Source organism: Crocodylus siamensis, chromosome 11 (assembly GCF_052110815.1).
Source record: "Crocodylus siamensis isolate JL-2025a chromosome 11, ASM5211081v1, whole genome shotgun sequence".
NCBI classification, from domain to species: Eukaryota; Metazoa; Chordata; order Crocodylia; family Crocodylidae; genus Crocodylus; species Crocodylus siamensis.
Genome location: NC_143405.1, coordinates 55,324,880 through 55,344,547, shown reverse-complemented (window position 1 = coordinate 55,344,547; position 19,668 = coordinate 55,324,880). Strand labels below are relative to the sequence as shown.

The following is a 19,668-nucleotide window of genomic DNA, read 5'->3' as shown; positions in this document are numbered from 1 at the left end:
ACATGTAGGAAGTTTTCTGATGGAAAGAAATGTTATCTACGGTTAAGGCAAGAAATCAGGTCTACATCTCCTACAACCTTCTGTTTCAGTAGTTGCTACTGATTCAACATGACACTGAAAGTCTTTAGCCATTTTGCAGGTCCAAAAACTGAGGCATACTTGCCTTATAGCTCCTGCAGCCAAGCCCTGTGTCCGTGGGCCGAGTCCAATGGCTCCACAGGCTGCAGGTTGCAGCCCCCTGCTGTAATGGATTATGTGTTGTTAATGATAGCCCCAGTCTAAATTGCCCTTCGGTATTGTGAACAGAGACATAAATGGTCATGTACATAAACAGACATAGTAGGTTCCATAGACTCATAAAATTCATGGATATCGAGGTCTTTGGGGCCATAAACTCCATGTAATTCAAGATGCAGTTTCCAGATGAGATGAACTCTGTTAAATTGACAAACTTACACGTGTTGATTCACATCAAGGTGGATGGCAAATAAGGCCAAGCTTCTCATCAAGCACTTAAACTAAAACAAATCCTCCGATAGAAACATCTAATGGTTTTGATGTTTGTTCTAGATTTGTAGCTTTTAAAATAGAATAGAAATAAATGAGGGAGACGTGCTTTTCTTTGCATCAAGTCCTGGTCTCCATTTTGGTGGATAAGGTCAAATGTTGAAATGAGCCTACAGATCCATTTATTTTTGCAGTTACACATTTGAAAGTTTTTAGCTCGACTCCAATATAGCACTCCTGGCTTAGAGTACTTGCCCTGTGACTAAAGTTAGCATATGATTAATTCTTCTGTGCAGTGCTGTGCATTAATTGCTGGCATGGTGAGAACTGATGGCTTAAGCAGAAATAGACATTTTTATAACTAGTATGTTGTTTTATAGTGCATACTCTGAACTTACTGTGCAAACCTGCAAAAACTTTTGAATCCTGTTCACTGCTCTGCATCTCCACAAATCCTTTTCATGCAAATTTTAAAAATGTCTGCGCCAGAGCACACCTTGAAAGCACACAACATTTGTGTTAGGCATGTGAAAGCTATGAATCAATAGAGCCTCAGTGAAGGTAAGTACCCTTATGGGTGATGCACTTGAGCTCTTTCTAGTAGTATGCCACCAGATTAACTCACTTTATGATTCTATTTCAGTTTGTTTTATATGAGCCCCCACATAACTTGGCAATCCTGAGAGACCCTGGTTCTAGTCTGGTTCTGAAGATGGGGCATGTTAGCAGCTGTGCTCGCTTGCACAAGTGACAGCATAAGGCTGGGCCCTCTGAGCTCTTCCTAATTTCGTCCAAATCTATATATACAGGAATGATGAATCTCAAATAAACCAACTGACTGCTGCAGTCTATCTTCATCTCAAGAGGGCTTGGGCACGTGGCCTGTGAGCTTATCTGTGTAATCGCTCGTGTTGCAGAACACACTCTAAGCCTGTGTGGCCATCGTAGGGGGTCCAGTCGTGCTGCTAAGGAAACCAGCCCTGGAAATGAGATTGGGGGGGGGGGGGGAGAACACCTTGGGGAGCTCCATGCTGCTGCTCTTCGCATGACAGACCCAGGCCTTGAGCCCTCCACACATCCTTACCCCCTTGTTCCCTGGGTTAGTGTGCATGGAGCAGGAGCTGGTGGAGGTTCATATTTCATCAGTGCAGGACTAGGCACTCTGTAGACAGGTTTTAATTTGGGGATACTCTAGCTACAGCTCCCAAGCTACAAGTAGCTCTTCATTTATGCTCTCTGCTCCCATTCCTCCCCCACAATATTTTAAAAGAAGTATATGCATTAGTCTAGTAAATGCAAAATTATTATCCTTCGGCATAATTAGTATGCTGTAGTCCCTCTCCTGAAATGCAGGTGTTAGTCATGGTTCTCCTAGGGATGCATATGATGTGGCTCTTTGGCTAGCACTGATGGCTTGCGTGGCTCCCGAGTCGCTCATGCTGAAGCATCGCTGCCAGCACTCCTCTTCCCTCCGTTACAATAGCAATGTGCTTTACCTAAGTAACTAATGATATGTCAGCTTTCTCCGGGCAAAAGGCGCAGCCAAGATAGGCTAGTGTAGTGCTCTCTCAGGAGAGTTGCTAGGTCAGCCTCAAGAGTTGACTGGTTTTTATTGCAATAAAAAAATGACAGTCTTTGCTGTGTCTCTTTCCTGTAAGAGTCGACCAAGAAATGAGCCTTTTATTAATGATGAGGGCAGTTCCACAGGTGGTTGTTTTCTTAACTTGTTAGTTTACAAATTCCAGTACTCTTTCTGTGGATATAATGGTAGCCTTTTAATGCAATATGTAATTAGCAACCTGAAGGCTTGCTTCTGTATGGCTTCTACAGAGGTACTTAAAACATTTGTCCTGTGCCTTGGCACTCTGGCTGTTAAACTTCCTTCTATTACTTTAAGCATTAAATTTGAATAGCTTAATTTAATTTTTAGATCGCCAGTTGCTTAGCAACTGACAAGAGAAAAAAATAAGTGCAGCTAATTTAGTTCTATTACTGAGAAGTTACTGTCTCGCATATAGAAACTTATTTGTAAGAGGGCTAATCAGCTGTCATCCTCAATTTTCAGTAGGGAGAATTTTAAGTTAATGGTGTCTGAAGTCAGGAAAAGATGAGGTCATACCTCAGGACCTGATGTCACCTCTGAAGTATGATGCATTGCTGACCTTTGCTTGTAAAGGCGGGGAGCAGTTGCCCCTTTCCTGCCTCCCTGGCTCGCTCTGTCTCGCCATGTCACCTTTTTTAAAAAAAAGAAAATAAAGTCTCAGTAGCCTTTCTCTGCCTCGGTTCCAAAACACAAGTGTCTTTTGAAAGTGTATTGCTATCTGAGGGTCAGAAGCCTTATACTAGTGAAATAGCTGCCACTTGATAATATTTAAATATGTTGACTCAAACTCATGTTAAACTTGTCTGTCTATGGGCATGAGAGGGGTTGACGCATCTCTGAATCTTACTTCAAGCTACTGCCGTTTTAAATTTTGAATACAAGCAGGTTAAGGATTCAGCTGATTCTGTTTTTGCTTCAAAAGTTTGGCAACAACAGGTTTTTTTTGTTTTTTGTTTTTTTTTTCTTCCCTCTTGTTTTAAACAAAAAAAACAAATCATTGAGAGGCAGCATTCCTGTTGCCCAAAAAAAGCATTTTGATCTGTCAGTTTTCCTGGAATTTCTTTGTAAACCTTCCTATGCAGCTGAAATGTTTGCACAATATTATAAGTAAAAATGTGAGTAATTACGAATGGCTGAAGCTTTCATATTTCTCTTTTTTTTTTTTCATAGATTGCCTATTTAAGCTATGTCCCATGAACCGGTACTCTGCTCAGAAACAGTTCTGGAAAGCAGCAAAACCAGGAGCTAACAGCACTACAGATGCAGTATTACTCAATAAGCTACATGTAAGTGTTTACAGTGGCTGGACTGAAGTTAAAACAAATCTTGCATTCTTTTAGCCTCTCTTGTACTGTCTGTGTGATGGCAACAAACTGCACACATTTAATTTTGAGCTATCTTTAGAATAGGAGGTACCTTTTTGAAGTGGAGAATTGGCGTACGGATTCCTTTGGGATGGCCCCACTTGGCTCTAGTCCTCTGAATTTTGGTTATGGGTTCAAGAAAATCTGCATAGATAGACTATTCATGGTCTGTGCACCCTGATGTTGGTATGTGGGTGCATGCGAGCTTAATAAACTTCTGACATACTCTTAATAGGGTATGCTGTCTATGGCATCTTGATTTAAGTGGTCCCCATCTGTCAGAAACTTTAACAGGAGGGATACACTTTCAAATAGTGTAAATTTGCATCCCTTCATTCTTGTTTTGCGTCTGCCCTGTCAAAAACAAGTTTACATACGTATTGAGCAGTTGAAGACCTGGTAAGGATATGGGTTCTGGCTCTCAATTTTGAAGAAATGGCTTTGAGCATTTTATATAAACAGCATCCGCATTATTATTTGGTGTTAAATAAACCATGTTTTCCTTAAAACTCTATGGCTGGAGTATTTTTATGTTCAAAGTACAATGCTAAATATTTTAGTCCAATCAAAACCTGTGTTTAAATTGAACTATAAACCAATGTTGTAGGAAAGCGTTGTGTACAGAAGGCTCTAAGGTCAGCCTTTGCAGGAAATAGCGAACAGAGACCAAGTATTAGAATCCATTTTTTTTCCTTTTTTAACCCATGATTTTATAACCTTAACCTTGACTAAGAAGTAACTTTATACGCATACGGTCAGTACTCTACAAACGCTCCAACCTTCGTTGTGGTTTTTTTTTTTTTTTTGCGGGGGGGGGGGGGGGGGAGAGAGAGAGAGAGTCATATTTTAGCTCTGAGGTTAGTGACATGTTTTTGGTTGGTTTTTGTTTTGTTTTGTTTTGTTTTTTTTAAAGAAAAAACAAACCACTAGCAAGGGAGTGAAGAGATGAAGTGCACTCAACTTTCAGTCGTTGGTTTGGGGGGAACAACACCTTTTTAGAAATGTGTTGAATAACACTGACTCTTCTACCATATAGTTCAGGTTATACCTTGAAGCTGGATTTTTGCACTCTCCAAGCAGGCTGAAGTCTCAGTGTGCTTGGTGTCAATTCCTGTCAGGTGTGCAAGATCAATCATGCCAAAGAGAAACTTGCACAGAAGTACCAAGACTTATTACTAGGGGGTCTACTTAAATTGCAGAGAAACGAAATAATTTTTGTGGGTTTGTGGCATGAATAGCTAATTCCATGAATATTTCCTGGATGTGCTCTGGATGCCCCACCCCTCAGTGCTGATTGGTGGAGAGGCCCACATCTGGTCCGCTGCCCTTTTGTGCCACCCTGCCAGCTGGTGCCTTGCCCCTCACCCCCACACTTCTGTATGGGCTGTGAAGCTGTGCCACAGTGGCAGTAAGGATTTCTGGCTCCCATTGGGGAGCTAGCATTTTATTTTAGTGGGGTTTTTTGTTTGTTTGTTTGTTTTTTGGTGGTTGATATCTTTTTTTTTTTTATTGACAGTCCCAGATTTTGCCGTTTCCACAACAGCTGCAGGATTGCAAATCGATTTACAAATCCCTTACTATTCATTTATGCTGAAGAAAGATTTAGTGGCTCAGTTTGCATGCTAGATAAAATGTACAGGGCATATGCAACACTGGGTCATCCTTCAGGGAGGCTATATGGTTTTGTAGGACAGAAAGTGACCTGACATGTCACTCACACTTCGCACCTAGTATTTCCTCCCAGTTTTGTATGGCAGTCGCATATGTTGACACACTACCAGTAAGTAATTAAAGGGCGTATAGAATATATAGGAACAACCCTGATGTTATGGTTATAGGGGAAGAATGGCCAAATAGCCATGTTCAGCTGTCTTCTACACTTTTTTTATGTCGGTTCATGGTAATATTTAATGAAACGTTAGTGTCCAAGACTTAGTCACAATCACTTGCCTTTTATGGCTTCTGTTTGTCTACCAATGGAATTTATTATCAACTACTGTGGAGTATCCAGTGCAAAGGTCAGGTTATTTTAAGTTAATGCCATTTAAGGGATTTAAAAATCTGGGACACTTGACTGGAATCAAGAATCAATGCTATTTGAAAAGCTGACATCTAGTGGTCATTAAATGAACTGGTTCTTTCCAAGTGGGCACATTGAATGCTGTTGATTGCATCCACACTTCTTTGGAACGCATCCAAAGTTAACTTTTTTTTCTTTTTTTTTATTCAACCATACCTACACACAATGCGCAACTTTCTTTGTTAAAATAAATGCAGCATCCATGGAGATAAAAGTTCCTGCCTTCCCTTGCTGTTGAGACCCTGGTGCCTTGCAAGATTGGGCATAGGCTTAATAGCTTGCTTCAAAAAGCCCTGTGTGATAGAGTACCATAATCTGAAACTGGGCAAAGCAACATGATATCTGAGTTGAAAATTTTCTTACGTTAGATGTTTGGGGATGTCTGGGGTAATGAAAAGTGCACATAGACAGTCCCAGTGGAGATTCAGCACAACTTCCACAAGAAATGATTTGAAGATCCAGTGGTGGAAGAAAAATAAGCATTTTCTACCAGCCTTTGCGCTCTCTTCATCTGTGATTCAGTTGAACCTCATTGTCATGCAGCTTTCAGACTTGGCTGAGGCATGTAGGTGAAAAAGCATCTCTTCCAGGTATCTGAGCAGGAGTGGTTTCCTAGGATGGCTTGCAGGAGGTTTGAGAGCCATAACTAAAAACAGTTGATGCCTAGATTTTAAAACAAATGAAATATCTCTGCCAGCAGGAGTTCGGGTTCTTCCCTTAAGCCTTGCTAGCCTTGATGCAAGTTGCAAAACAGATGGCTTGACAACATTGTGGTTAAATTGCTAAAACTGGAAAAACAAAATGGAAACTAGGTTAAAAAAGACAATGGCATGGCAATTGCATTAGGGGGTTCAGAAACTGATACGGGTAGGTCATAAGTAAAGTTTTTGAGTAATCCTAGCAGATGATCATTTGAACTTCCACTGTGCCTGACTTGAACTTGGTTCTCCTGTCTTGCTGTTTATAGACTTTGAACTTTGCCCACTTTTGGGTAGTGAAGACCTATCAGTTCCCTCGTTCTGGTGCTGTTTATAATAAATGTGGAAAGAAGCTTAGCACGTGAATACAGTGGCTAAGTTTTTGCCATAAGGCTGTTCAGGAGGAGAGGTCCTCTGTGGCAAAGTGAAATAAGTAACTTTCTGGAATATGCATTGTATAGAAATGAAAATTGAACATTCAGTACTTTATTTAATAAATAAATAAATCTTCCTTTCTCTTTTTATTCTGAAGTCAGTAGGGAAGGGATTTTTTTTCCCCCCACTCATCTTCCCTGTTTTATGTTCTGATCTTCTGGCTTGATTTTGTTTTTCTTTTAAGAGTTTATTTTCTTTTCATGTTTTATTCAAAAAGCTTTGTATGGTTTGAAGTCAAAATGTAGGTGCCATGAAGCTGCTGCTTTGTTAACAGTATTGCTTGGATAGTACAGATTCAATCAGAATCTTTCCTGAAAACTGTAAGAGAAGAAATCTGATCACCAGTTTCAAATGGTCACAACTGTTTCCAGCTCTTTGAAATGCCTTGATGTTCTCGCACAGTAAATAGTTGGCAGCATTCTTTATTCCTATCACTGTAATTTCCTCCTTACGTTTCAGCATGCGGCCGATTTGGAAAAGAAACAGAATGAAACGGAAAACAGGAAGCTTCTGGGAACAGTTATCCAATATGGCAATGTTATCCAGGTATGCTGAGGCTCTGCTCAACCTGTCTATATTCCGAGTCGTCCGTAAGCTCTGTACAGACTCGCTCAAAACAGCAAGGTACAAGTGCATTTCAAAGCAGTGGATGTTGTGGATACCAGTGTGTTTTGAATGGCTCAACTGGGTATCAAAGAGCAGGTTTTCCATTGAGAGAGGCTAAGTATGACTGCAACTTGAGTGTCGGATTTTTTTCTTTAAGCAGGGTACAGTGCCATAAATGTTTTCAGGTTATTATGTGGATATGCTGATATTTAGAAGACCTTTTCTTGTTCATTTCCTTGACTTGGCAACCTAGTATGTGGCAGATGCGTAGTGCAATACCATTCTGTACGTCCTACATCTCCCTAACTTGGTACCCCAACGTACCAAAAACCAATGCGACCCAGAGTAATTGATCCACCAGGATTCTTCCATTCCACCACAGTAAGGTGGACTTGAAAGAAATGGGGTAAGCGATTGCTTGCTGAAGGAGTGCACTTGGCAAATCGTGCAAAATAACAATGAAAGTCACGAACATCAAAAACTAAGATAACTGGGGAATGCTATGATGATTGATGATAAACTTTTTCTTAATAAATGCTGTTAAGCCTGAAATGTTCCAGTCCCTTCTAAGACACAGGCTCAGTGAACCTACCTCGCCTGATCAAAATTGGTTGGTGGGGATGAAAAGTGAGAAAAGCTGTCTAAGCATTCAGGTTTTGAAAAACTTTGATATGCAAATAGCTTCACCTGTATTCTCTTGACATGCCTGCAGCCTGAGTAGGTGGCAAAGTGCTGAGTTGCTCTCCCCGATGCAAAAGAGAAGGTACTCGGCTGTGTTCAACAGCCATTACAGCTTTTGGAACAACTTCAAAGAGAGTCTGATTTATGGTAGTTCGTTCTTAATCAAGCTCAAGTATAACATTAGCATCATCTTAGTAGCAGTGTAATCCTCTGAGTGATATTTGTTCGTTAGTTTTCAGGTGATTCACACCACGGGCCAGAACAGCAATGTGTTAGCTGCTTTCTGATGTACATCTTTAATCAGATAAAAAAAAAAAAAAAATAAAGCCTACAGCTTTTTTTAATTAATCCAAACCACTGGCCTCTGTCCAAAAATGTCGTCATCTCAAATGTTACGGTCCAGGCCTCTATGCAGTTATGAGGGGTGCCTGCATTTTGTCCTGTCTCTCCTATATGGCAGACATGTTCTCGGATTAATAGACTTGTCCAAATAGCCAACAGAAGCATTGTCTGGGCCAAAAGCATCCCCTCGGTCTTAATTGCTTAACATTTGGCCTTGATAAATATGGCTAGACAGTTCTATCTAAGGGATGGCCTGTTGTACCCTAGGCATCAGTGGTGATCATATCTCATCTCTTACAGCATAGTTTTTCAACCTGTGGCGTGTGTACCCCTGGGGGACATGGGCAGGCGGTATACATTTACCCCAACACTAGCTCTCTTGCCCTCTTCCTCTCAAAACTATGGCAAAAAAGTTTGGTGTGCCATGCATTGTGCAGCATGTTAAATTTCCCCAGTAATAATCTGGTTCAGCCCTCCTAGCTTTGGCCAACTTCACCTCTAGCCCAGGTACTTGCTTGAGTTGTGCACCCCTATTGTAAAAGGTGGCAACCTTACCCACACCAGATAAGACAGCTGTCTCATCGTGGCTCTATATACACAGCCCTTCGTCCAACATACGGCACATATTTGTCTGTAAATATAAAATCCCCTGGAAGATTGAGTGTTGGGGTACACTTATTCAAATTTTCAAAAGCTAGGGGGTACTTGCTACTTAAAAGGTTGAGAAACACGTCTTACGGTGACCTCTTGCCAGTTTTGATGAGCTGCAGGGTAAGAATGGCACTTCATGAAGAAAAAACTACCCACAGTTAACTTCCTAGTCTCCCATCTCAAAATGAATGTGGGTTCTTGAGAGCAACCTCACGTGCCCCTCTTGTGGAGAATGGCTTTGTCACCAGCATCTCGTAATCTGTGACGTCGGGCTGCCAAAGGCCTGTCATTGCCAGCAAGGCAATCTAAGAGAGTAATTTACATTACGGGAAATTGTTTTGTTACATGAAACGGTCCAAAGCCTGATGCAAAATGTCTCAAAAAAAAAAATCCTATTAATTCTCCTTCTTGATGATGACTGGGATTAGACTATCTACTGTGAAGTCTGTAAGCAGGGTTGGGTTTGAAGGGCGACACTCTTTGTTCCTTTTAAAAAAAAAAAAAAAAAAAAAAAAAATTCTGAATTTATTTTATTTTTTTTTTCTGTTCTAGCTGTTGCATTTAAAAAGTAACAAATACTTAACAGTAAATAAGAGGCTGCCAGCTCTGCTAGAGAAGAACGCGATGAGAGTGACTCTGGATGAAGCCGGAAACGAAGGCTCCTGGTTCTACATACAGCCCTTCTACAAGCTGCGCTCCATAGGAGACAGTGTACGTGCAGAACAAGATGGAAGAGAAGGGCTTATTTTGCGTAAAACACAAACTGCTTGTATCTGTAGCTTCCCTAACACGCAAATAGTTAGAAACATAGATTTTTCTGAGTGTGTAATGTTGCGGCAACAGCTTTTTTTTTCCCCCTGTGGTGAAATGAGGGGGAGGGCATTGCTATGGCAACTCGTGTTTTGGAAACAAGGACCGGTTAAAGATTGGAAGGGATAAGAGATCCAATATAGCAGCCTTCTAAATCCCTACCAACTTCCACATGATGCGAAACCATTAAATCACTTGGGAAGCTTGGAGAAATGTAATTGGTATGCTGGTTCACAGCCATGTCGCTATGAGTCAAATTGTATCATAAATGTCTATATGAGGAATAGGGTAATAACTAAGACCAAATGGCTGCGTTGTGTGAGAGGCATGGACAAGTGCTTGATTATTTATTTACTAATTTTGAGTTGGGGCTTTTGCTTTCAGAGCTCTCATTCCAACTGGGGGGGCAAGAGAATGAACTCAACACTGTGTAGTTTATTTTAACCTGAGCACAGCTTTACTTTCATTACAAGAATATTTTGAAGATTAATATGGTTTGAGTTGGATTACAGTCCATTAATGTCCCATTAATCTTTCCTCTTTCTCTGTACTTGGGGAAAGTCAGGCTTCCTCATGTAAGTAATTTGATGTGGACTCCTTTTGGTTTGAAGTAAGACTTGAAAGTTTTGGATACATGTTTTGCATATAGGGCCTCCAACCTTCATAACAATGGGTGCTTACTTTTTATCTCGGGTCCCTGCTTGGTTGATTTTTTTTTTTTTTTTTTTTTTTTTTTTTTTTGGGGGGGGGGGGTGGGGACGGGGCCTGACCTTGTTAATGAGGGAGATGTTAGAGGTCAGAAGTTATAAAGTCCTTCTGGTGGATTTTTTTGAATGATCTTTGGTTTTAGTCGCGGAGTCCAGCCTCCTCCTCGGGCCCAAAACTTCTTGATCTAAACTATCCCAGGCAAATTTGTTTGTCTAAACTTTTAAAAACTTCATGATGGAGTCTGCAGCTTCTATGAGCAATCTGATCCAGTGCTTCATTACTTTTTTCCTAGTCCCATGTTCTTAATATGTAGCCTCAATCTCTCATTGTGACTTAAGTCCATTTCTTCTTGTTCAGCCTCCTATGGTCTATCCCTTATCCTGTCTATAACATCATAAACTCCCTGTTGGCTTCCTCTTTAGACTAAATGGTCCCAACAGTCTTCTGGACTTCCTTCTTGTGTTTTGCTGTAGACATCCAATTAGTTTTTGTCCTCTGGACTTCATTTCTTGAAATGTGGTGCCCAAAACTGGACGCCAGCATGAAGTCTGGGCATTGTTGAATGGAGCTGGCTTACAAATGGCATTCCAACTTTCCTCTCTGTATGGTATTAGCTGCTTTTTCTAATAAGATGAAACCAATAATGGAATATTAACTTGTGATCCACCGTAACCCCCAGATCCTTTTTGTTTTTTCAGTAGAAATTAGTTGTTAAATGTCAGCCACTGTAACAACAGTATAAAAGTATGGAAGACCACTGCTTAGTTGGGGAATTGTAGCTTTCCTTTAAGCCACTCATCCTGGTTGTGTGGATAATCTTGTGCCTTAATGACTCTGAACATCTTAAATATCCACTTGCTTTTGAAACCCTCAGGATGTGGAGTTTTTTCGCTTTGGGGCTGGCTTGTTTGTTTGTTGAGGTGGGGGATATTTTTTCCCTGCTTGCTTTAGCCAGAAAGCTCTTTAAATGACAACAGAATCCGTACTGTCATGATTTTCACCCCAAATTCTCTGTCTGGTTGTGGGGGTTTGTGTGTGTGGGGGTTTTTTTGATCATGGTGTACCTGTCTCTAGGTTGTCATTGGAGACAAGGTGGTCCTGAATCCTGTCAATGCTGGCCAGCCCCTTCATGCCAGTAGCCATCAACTGGTTGATAATCCTGGGTGTAATGAGGTAAGCTTTAAAATACAGAGGAAACCCAACCCAAAGGTGGCCCAGAAATTGGAAAATAGAGATGGAAGGGACCTCTGGCTTTTTGAGTGTTATGGAAGCAATATTCTCATGACCTTACTTGGGGGGTATGTATGCATTGCTATACAATGTCCCTTCCTTCTCTTCTGGTGAAGTAACAATATTGTCCGGCTTCATTCCTTCATGGTGGGTGAATAGTTTAGTAGAGGATGACACTAACTAGTTTGGGCAGCTGGCAAATCCAGAAAAGAGCGAGTGAACTTAGCCAACTACCTGGCTGTAACTGAAACATTATAGTACAGTTCTTCCTTTCCCACAATGCATAATATAACCTTGTTGTGGGATGAGTTGGGATCTAATTTACTGTGACTTACTGGAAGGAAGAGTGTAGGCCTTGGGTTTTCTTGAGTGATATTTTTTTTTCTCTCCCAAATAGTAGTCAACTGGGATTAATAAACTGTTTTGAAATCTCTGCATTCTGAACAGTAAAGCACTTCTGTTGCTATGCTTTATCCAGCTGTTAGTGTGACTTAATGCTGTCAGTTTTCATTTTAGGTCAACTCTGTGAATTGCACTACAAGCTGGAAAATAGTCCTCTTCATGAAATGGAGTGATAACAAAGATGATATCCTAAAAGGGGTACGTTTGTAAACTCCTCTTGCTTCTGGCTTTTCAATAGTGCGTTCTGCCTGTGCTGACCAGGTTGTCCTGCTTTCGATAGGGAGATGTAGTGAGGCTGTTTCATGCAGAGCAAGAGAAGTTTCTGACTTGTGATGAGCACAGAAAGAAGCAGCATGTCTTCCTGAGAACCACAGGGAGACAGTCGGCCACTTCCGCAACAAGTTCAAAAGCACTGTGGGAAGTTGAGGTAAGGATGGGCAACCGAGGCTGAATTAGGAGGTCTTTTGTTTGTAGCAATACGTACTTTTATTTTAAACCTAAATTAATAGGAATGTTTTATGCAAAACTCCTTGTCCAGAATTTGAAGTCTGAGTCTAGAAATTGCCTTGTTTACCAGTGTGGCTAGAATTTTTTCAACATGAACTTCAAACCCTGCAGCACTGGGCTTTCAAACGCAGGTTCGTGACGACTCGGAACAAAAGAATGAGACGAGCCTTAATGAACACTCTTATTTTATCACAACCTCTGGTATTAAAATAGACAAATTTCTGTTGCCTTGACTTCTGACAAGGGTTTCCGTTTTGGGCATGGAATATTAAGTATGTATGGCCTTATCTGATGATAAACTTTTTGTTCGTTCCTGTTGGTTATTAGGTTCTGGTAACTGGCTTCCCTTGGAAAGGAGAAGGGGAGAGAGAGAACTTCAAAAATTGAGCATTTCAACAGGATTTTGTGTGTGTTTGTTTCTTCAGCAGTGTAGCAGCGTAACTTTTTTTAAAAAGATGTTCCATCACCCTCACCTAGTTCTTGAACCTGTCAGCTAGAGTTTTATGGTTACTTTCTTGTCATAAGAGAAGGATAATAAGCATGGGATTCGAGAACTTCTTCTTCTGTACAGTTTTGTAAAAAGTTTGAAACGCTTCTACTGAGTCTAGTGGGACTTTCCAAAGATCCAAAATGAACAGTAGGGAAAGCATAATAACCCCCCCCCCCTGTTGTTGAGTCTTCCTGAGCAAGCCAAACACTGACTTTAAGACTTCTGAGTTATCGCTGTGCCAATATGTGCCATAAGCCCTTGTCTTCATTCTCAGGAGCCACAAAGTTGAAGTTTGAAATTGGGGTCAGTGCACTGTCTAGCAAATGCAGACAGCTTGTGTATGGAAGAATTTGAAGTGTGAGACTCTGTTGAGAGTCACCAAGGCCTTTCAATCTCAGATTGGAAAAGCTGTTGTGTCGTTTCTTGTTCTACTTATGTTCTAAAATTTAACCTTTCACTTTCTAGGTGGTGCAACATGACCCATGTCGTGGTGGTGCAGGTTATTGGAATAGCCTTTTTCGGTTCAAACATCTGGCTACAGGACACTACTTAGCAGCAGAGGTAAGTATGATGAGAGTTTACAGAGTCTGCTCCATCATCTTGAAGTCTCATCTTCCCAAGTATCTTTGGTTGCACACCTAAATTGTGAAAAATTATGAATGGAGGAGAGAAGCATTTCAAGATACAGTAGTGCCAGGAATTGAATCGTGTGAGAGTAGGTGGTACCAGTGTCCTGGACCCATGAAACAATGCTTTCTTGCAAGTGGCATGAAAAACAGTGCATTATGTAGATGGAAAATGCAGTGGACAGCTGTCAGGTTACAAGCAGTGGTGACCTTTTCTGTGACGAGGAATAGACAAATGATTTTTTATGCAAAGAGTAAAAATCGAGAAGTTCATTAGTGGAGAAATGACATGTACTGTGAACATCAGGTGAGAAATATTTCAAGAAAATAAAATTAGTTCTTACTAGTCCCTCTTGATTTGCCAAATGGAGCATGGAAGTGATGAGAGCAGAGAAGTCAAAGGTTAAACCAGTCATGTAAACGCCTACTTTTACTAAACACACAAAATAGTTGCTGACCTTTCCATGATATATTAGGGGTGACCATTCCCCTGGTCCTTTAAATAACAAACTAACCTGTGACAAACTGAGGGGTGTCATCTTTTTGGGTGCACTCTGTTTGGGAGGTTAACTATAAACATCGGTAGATATTTACTAAAACTGGCTCCTTGTGCACGCAAAGACAAGAAAACTCATAGATAAAAAGACGGTCTACCTGTATGAGTAGGTTTAGTATGAACTTAGACCATCATGTTGAAGACTTGACTTGAAAAGGGTTCGCTGTCCTGTTTTTATGCTCTTCTGCTGAGCATTTTGGAATCTACTTATTAGAATTTTAGGAGCTTTTAAAGAATGAGCAACAGCATATCCGAGTCAGAGCATGCGTAGCAAATCATGGGCTGGCTAATCAGCTGTGAAAACAGATATCTACGGCACGAGAGGGTAAAGTAGAGGTAACTGCAGAGTTTGTGGATAATTACAATAAAGAGCTTCTGGCCAAGAACTCTTTCAAATTCAGAAAGATTTCCACCCCCCCGCCCTGTTATCAGTTACTTCTATAGCTGCTGGATGTGTACTTTGACACTAAAATTTGTATGAGATTTCAGCATTTAAATCGTGTGCTTTTTGCACAATATTTTTTCCCCCGTTGACCACCCATAGTGCTATCCCAAGCAAGCCGAGTCTCCTACGAGGGTTTGTGTTTTTTCTGGGGGGTTTTTTGGTTGCCTGGTTTGTACTCCTGGCTAGAGAGCTTGCTCCATTTATTATTATTTTTAATGGTTTATTTGTATAGTATGTGTGTTGTGTATGTCTGGTAGGGCTGTAATAGTAGAACAAGCTGCATCCACTGCAGAATAAGCTTAAAACTGAGGAACTGTTTCCCCCTTTTGGGTATATTAGAGTTTTTTGACTTGCCTGTGATTCTATTTCATCAGGTAAACCCTGACTATGAGGAAGATGACCAGGAGTGTCAATCCTCAGTAAGTATAGGCAAGAGTATGATCTTGCCCCTGATTGAGGGGGGCTTGACACAGGCCCCGGTGTCAAATTGGCAGGGGTGTCGATGCTCGAGACCTGGCTGCTGCTAACCAGTCAAACTGAGAATAAGCTGAAGGCATTTCTTGCCTGGCAAGAGGCAGTGAAAGTTTAAAAGTCATAATAGGCTTTAGAGGGTGTAGAAGAACAAAGTTTGTATGCACAAACCCCGGTTCTTAAATGGCTCCCAGTCCTCTAGCGGGTGTACCATTCTCACCTGTTTCTTAAACCCTTGTTTTTTTCGAAATATATGCAAGTTATCATGGAAAGCCATGACGATGAGAAGTTAAAGACCAAGGTGTGCACCCAACCTTTGAACAGTTTAGATGCCATCGTTTTGAATGATCAATAAAAGCAAGTTGCTATCCTCTTCAGTAAGTGTTGTGGATATGCTGTCAGGAGCTTTCCACTGACGTGAGGAGAGAAGCAGGCCTTACTGTACAGCTACTGTATAGCTCATTTTAACGATGATGGCACATAGAACTATAACAGCAACTTCCTTTTATGGAATATACAGTTTTTGCAGTTGGATTATGCTGGAGACTTATGCAATAACCTGTACTTTTTGATAATTATCTTGCATAAGGAAAGATTGCTTTGTTTGGAAATGAGTTAAAAAAAGGCTCGTCTCCTTTTGAGAAGAGGGGTGGGAGGGAAAATTGTCTTGATGCATGAAGGTCAGGCAAGCTATAACTTACTTTCTAAGGAGCGTTTATCTGGCATGTTAAGTTTGCCTACATGCAGGTGATCAGTGGCAAGCAGTAAAAAGTCAGTGCTTCCCACTTGATACTTGAGAGTGTGTTTCTCAGTGTAACTTGTTTTTCCAGTATTATTGTGTGGCAGATGCAAACTTTCTGGAAGTTGCAGTTTAAGCTGCTGCTTAACTTCTGCCCCCCAAAAACAATAATCCTTGTTACGTGATTTCTAGTGAGGTTTTTTTGGAAATCAGTCAGTGAAAAGGCTTTCATATCAATATCTGTCTCGTCTTTGTTTGTTCTTCTGTTAAAGTCTCTACCTCAAAAAAAATGAGCTCGGGATTTGGTGATTTCTGTTTTACATACTTTGTGTATGTGGGTGTGCGCAGGTTTGTTATTTGCCTATGCTGCTTGACCACCAGGTGGCGAAAATAGACTATAAACAGAAATGTCACAAGCGCATAATTTGTCTCTGACATGCAAATATAGTTGAAACCTCTTTTAACAGCAAGATTGTGTGGGCTGCCTATCCTTATTTGGATACAGTGACTTGATTCAAGCCTGAATCGGTCTCAAGACGGCGAGTTTCTTGTCCTGGTGTTGTTTCCTTATTCCTCCGTAAGTGCAGGGGTTTGATTTGAAAGAGCATGGATAATGTGTCCCCAGTTGCACCCTGGGACATTACAAGGCACCCATTGTATCAGTTTTATAATCCTGCTTCTGTAACAAGCTTTAATTCTGCTCGGATATAGTAATACTCTTATCTGAGTTATCCCACTTCCTGTTGATTTCCAGCTCCCTGGTCTGCAAGTTGGCTATCGGCTCTAGAAGTGAGCAATTTAGGGCCTCGACTGCCAGAGGTATTTGGTGTTTTTAAGATATAGCAGTTGCCTCATTTTGGGGTAGAGGAAATGGTTGAAAACTTTTTAAGACTTCATTTCAAGTGAGCAGTAGATGGAAGTTGCCAAAACAGATTATTTTGAGTTTTTAGCTGCATATTCTTTTGAAGGCAGATCTTGACTGCACTTTTGTTCCATGCATTTAGCGTCTTATTCCTAGGTAGTAAACCAAAAGCTTTATTAGCTCTCTGTTCTGTGACCAAGTTGTTACTACTACCCGATTTATAGTAACCACAGAGAATCCTGATGAGTATATGTGTGTATGTACTAAGCGTCTGTATCTTTTAATATAATCCTCCCTTTTCCACTGCTTTATGTCAAGACTTTCAAACATTGATGCTTCAAGTTTAGACTCCTAACTTAATCTTTATGGTACCTTTTGCTAAGTGGCCTTACAAATACTAAGACTCTACCATTTATTGTTATGGGTAATAGGATTCTTGGTTACATGACAGTTTTGAAAATCGGACTTCAGATCAAAGTGTTGGACTGGTGGGCCTCGAGCACCTATATTTTTGCCTCTGATCTACTGACTTGACCTTCTGGACTGGTTATTGCTGCCACGGCTCTCGGGAACCATCTGAAAGCTGTAGTTCTTCTCTTTGTATTTCTTTTCCCTTCAGCTTCTCTGTCTTTGCTCATAATTCAAGTTTTTGTTCATTCATCTGATGGTAGTGACTACCCCCTGAAATATAAACGCTTGCTTCTGTAGGCAAAGGAAGCCAGTAATCTAATCATTGCTTGCACTATACCAGCCATGTCTCTTTTTTGTACTGTCTTGATAGGTACATATGAAAGGAGCACAAACTGAAGCAAAAACTACTAGCCAGTTAACTTAATTACTTTTCACCGCTTTCATCAGTGACTGACGGCTATTTCTGGTCTTGGAAGACTGATAGCCGCTGATAGTCTGACTCTGAAAGTGTGTGGCAATTGTAGCTGGTAACTTTGCTGCTTACAAATTGCTGTTAGCATGATCAAATGTCAAGCAGATCTCTGGTGCCTTGTGCAGTACCTAGGATGGGGATCTTAGCAGACCTTGATCAATATGAATCTCATCTGTTTTTCTGGTGAACTGTGGGGTGAATTCCTTGATACCTTTTTTTTGCACGTCTCTTCTGGCTCTCGCTGCAGAAAGACGAATGCTTAAAATCTGGAAATGCTTAAGGGTTATCAGCACCAAAAAAAAGCTAAGGAATACTTTTGTTTGTTTGTTTGTCCTAAAGCAGATTTGGAGCTCGTTTTCTAGTATTGGTACTGGAGTGGCCTGTGGCTATGAAAAGCTTGTTTATAACGTGTGGCTTTTCATGCTGGACGGACAGGGCTGAGGATGGCTTTTTTTGACTTGGTTTGATGGGGCTTCTTCCACAGCTGGATCCCGACCAGGATGGATCCCAACAAGGTTTGCATAATGCTCCGGAGAAGATGGCATACTCTTTGGTGTCGGTGCCTGAAGGAAACGATATCTCCTCCATCTTTGAGTTGGACCCCACCACTTTGCGAGGTGGAGATAGCCTTGTTCCAAGGTATGAGGCTTTTATGTCCAAAACATTCTCAATTCCTGTGGGCCTAAGGCAATATCCAGCTTGTGCTGAGTGTCTGCCTTGGCAGTTATTTCTACATTTATTAACATAAATGAACTGCTTACCACTTGGGTTGTTTTTTTTTCCTAATTGATTTGCGGTCTCCTCTTTGTGAATTATGGGTAATATTGATATCCAGCAATTTTTATATAGTGCTTTTCAGCAGCTGATAACAAAGTGTTTTGCCTAGGCTTTATAAATATTATCCCCATTTTGTAGATGGGGGTGGGGGGAATTGCACAGGTATGATTTGCCCAATATCGCACATCAGGTCAATGGGACTAGAACTTTTGTCCAGAGATCTTGTCCACACTCATCGGGTTACTTGTAGTGAGGTGTCTACGTGATCTCCGGTATACTGCTCTCGAACAGTGTTATTTTATAACTAAGCACTTTATTTGCCCTGTTCACTTACAGAAACGAACCAGAGGCATGAAATGCTTTCCAAAATGGGCAGCGTTAATAAAACTGTTTAATCGGCTCCAATTCAGCAGTTCTCAACTGGGGTGCCCCTGAAGAGGGGCTATGGTACAGTAGTGCCATAGCCCGGTAAAAAGTGCCCTGTGCACGGTTAGATTGTGAAGGGCAGTGGCACTTGCACATCCTTCTGCCTCCTTTAGGGTTCTCCTAAAGCAAACAGGAGAGCCAGCTTGTGCTGCAGCCCTTTCTGGTCCGATCCCCCATGCTCTTCCCAGAAACAGAGGCACAGAGGACAGTTCCTGCTCTGGGTGCCTCGGTTTCTGGGAAACTGTGCGGTCAGACTGGGGAGGGCTGCAGCACAAGCTGGTGCTCCTGCCTGCTTTAGGCTTGTTGGAGAGGCATGCTGCAGCCCTTCTCAGTCAAGCTGTCTTCAGAGATGCACAAGGAAATTTGCCTGGGCAGCAGCTGCAGACCCTGAGGCAAAGAACTGAGGTTCTCAGCTGGAGACAGCAGGTACCACATTTTAGTGGTTGGGGATGCCCTCACTCCTAGAAAGCCACTTCTCTAAGGGGAACGACATGGGCAGCATGCTCAAATGGATTCTTTTCTATGCATGTGGCGGTGTGGTTTCTAGTACTTGCACAGATGCAGATGCGTAGTGCTTTTAAGAGTTCCTCCATAGCTGCTTCCTTGCACTGTGCATTGGGAGGTAAACCTGAAACACAGGCCTACAGCAACCTTGCTGAAGCTTGCACTGGCCCTGCAGGCTTTCTACATGCAACATTGTACTGTTATATCTGGATCTTGCCCGTAATAGTTCTTAGCCTGTTCACAGATGGTTAGTTCACCCCAGGCT

The 19,668-nt window shown here is 41.4% G+C and overlaps 1 protein-coding gene across 2 annotated transcripts in view; it reads left to right on the top strand.

The window, feature by feature from the left end:
- The window catches only part of ITPR1 (inositol 1,4,5-trisphosphate receptor type 1), a 227,450-nt gene that overhangs the window by 60,162 nt on the left and 147,620 nt on the right, over positions 1-19,668 (top strand). For both annotated transcript variants that reach the window (XM_090022746.1, XM_090022745.1), the window contains exons 4-11: positions 3,281-3,396; positions 7,147-7,233; positions 9,520-9,678; positions 11,560-11,658; positions 12,232-12,315; positions 12,398-12,544; positions 13,580-13,675; positions 18,181-18,335. In XM_090022746.1, coding sequence (XP_089878872.1) covers positions 3,281-3,396; positions 7,147-7,233; positions 9,520-9,678; positions 11,560-11,658; positions 12,232-12,315; positions 12,398-12,544; positions 13,580-13,675; positions 18,181-18,335 — 943 coding nt within the window. The remainder of the gene's footprint in view (positions 1-3,280; positions 3,397-7,146; positions 7,234-9,519; positions 9,679-11,559; positions 11,659-12,231; positions 12,316-12,397; positions 12,545-13,579; positions 13,676-18,180; positions 18,336-19,668) is intronic.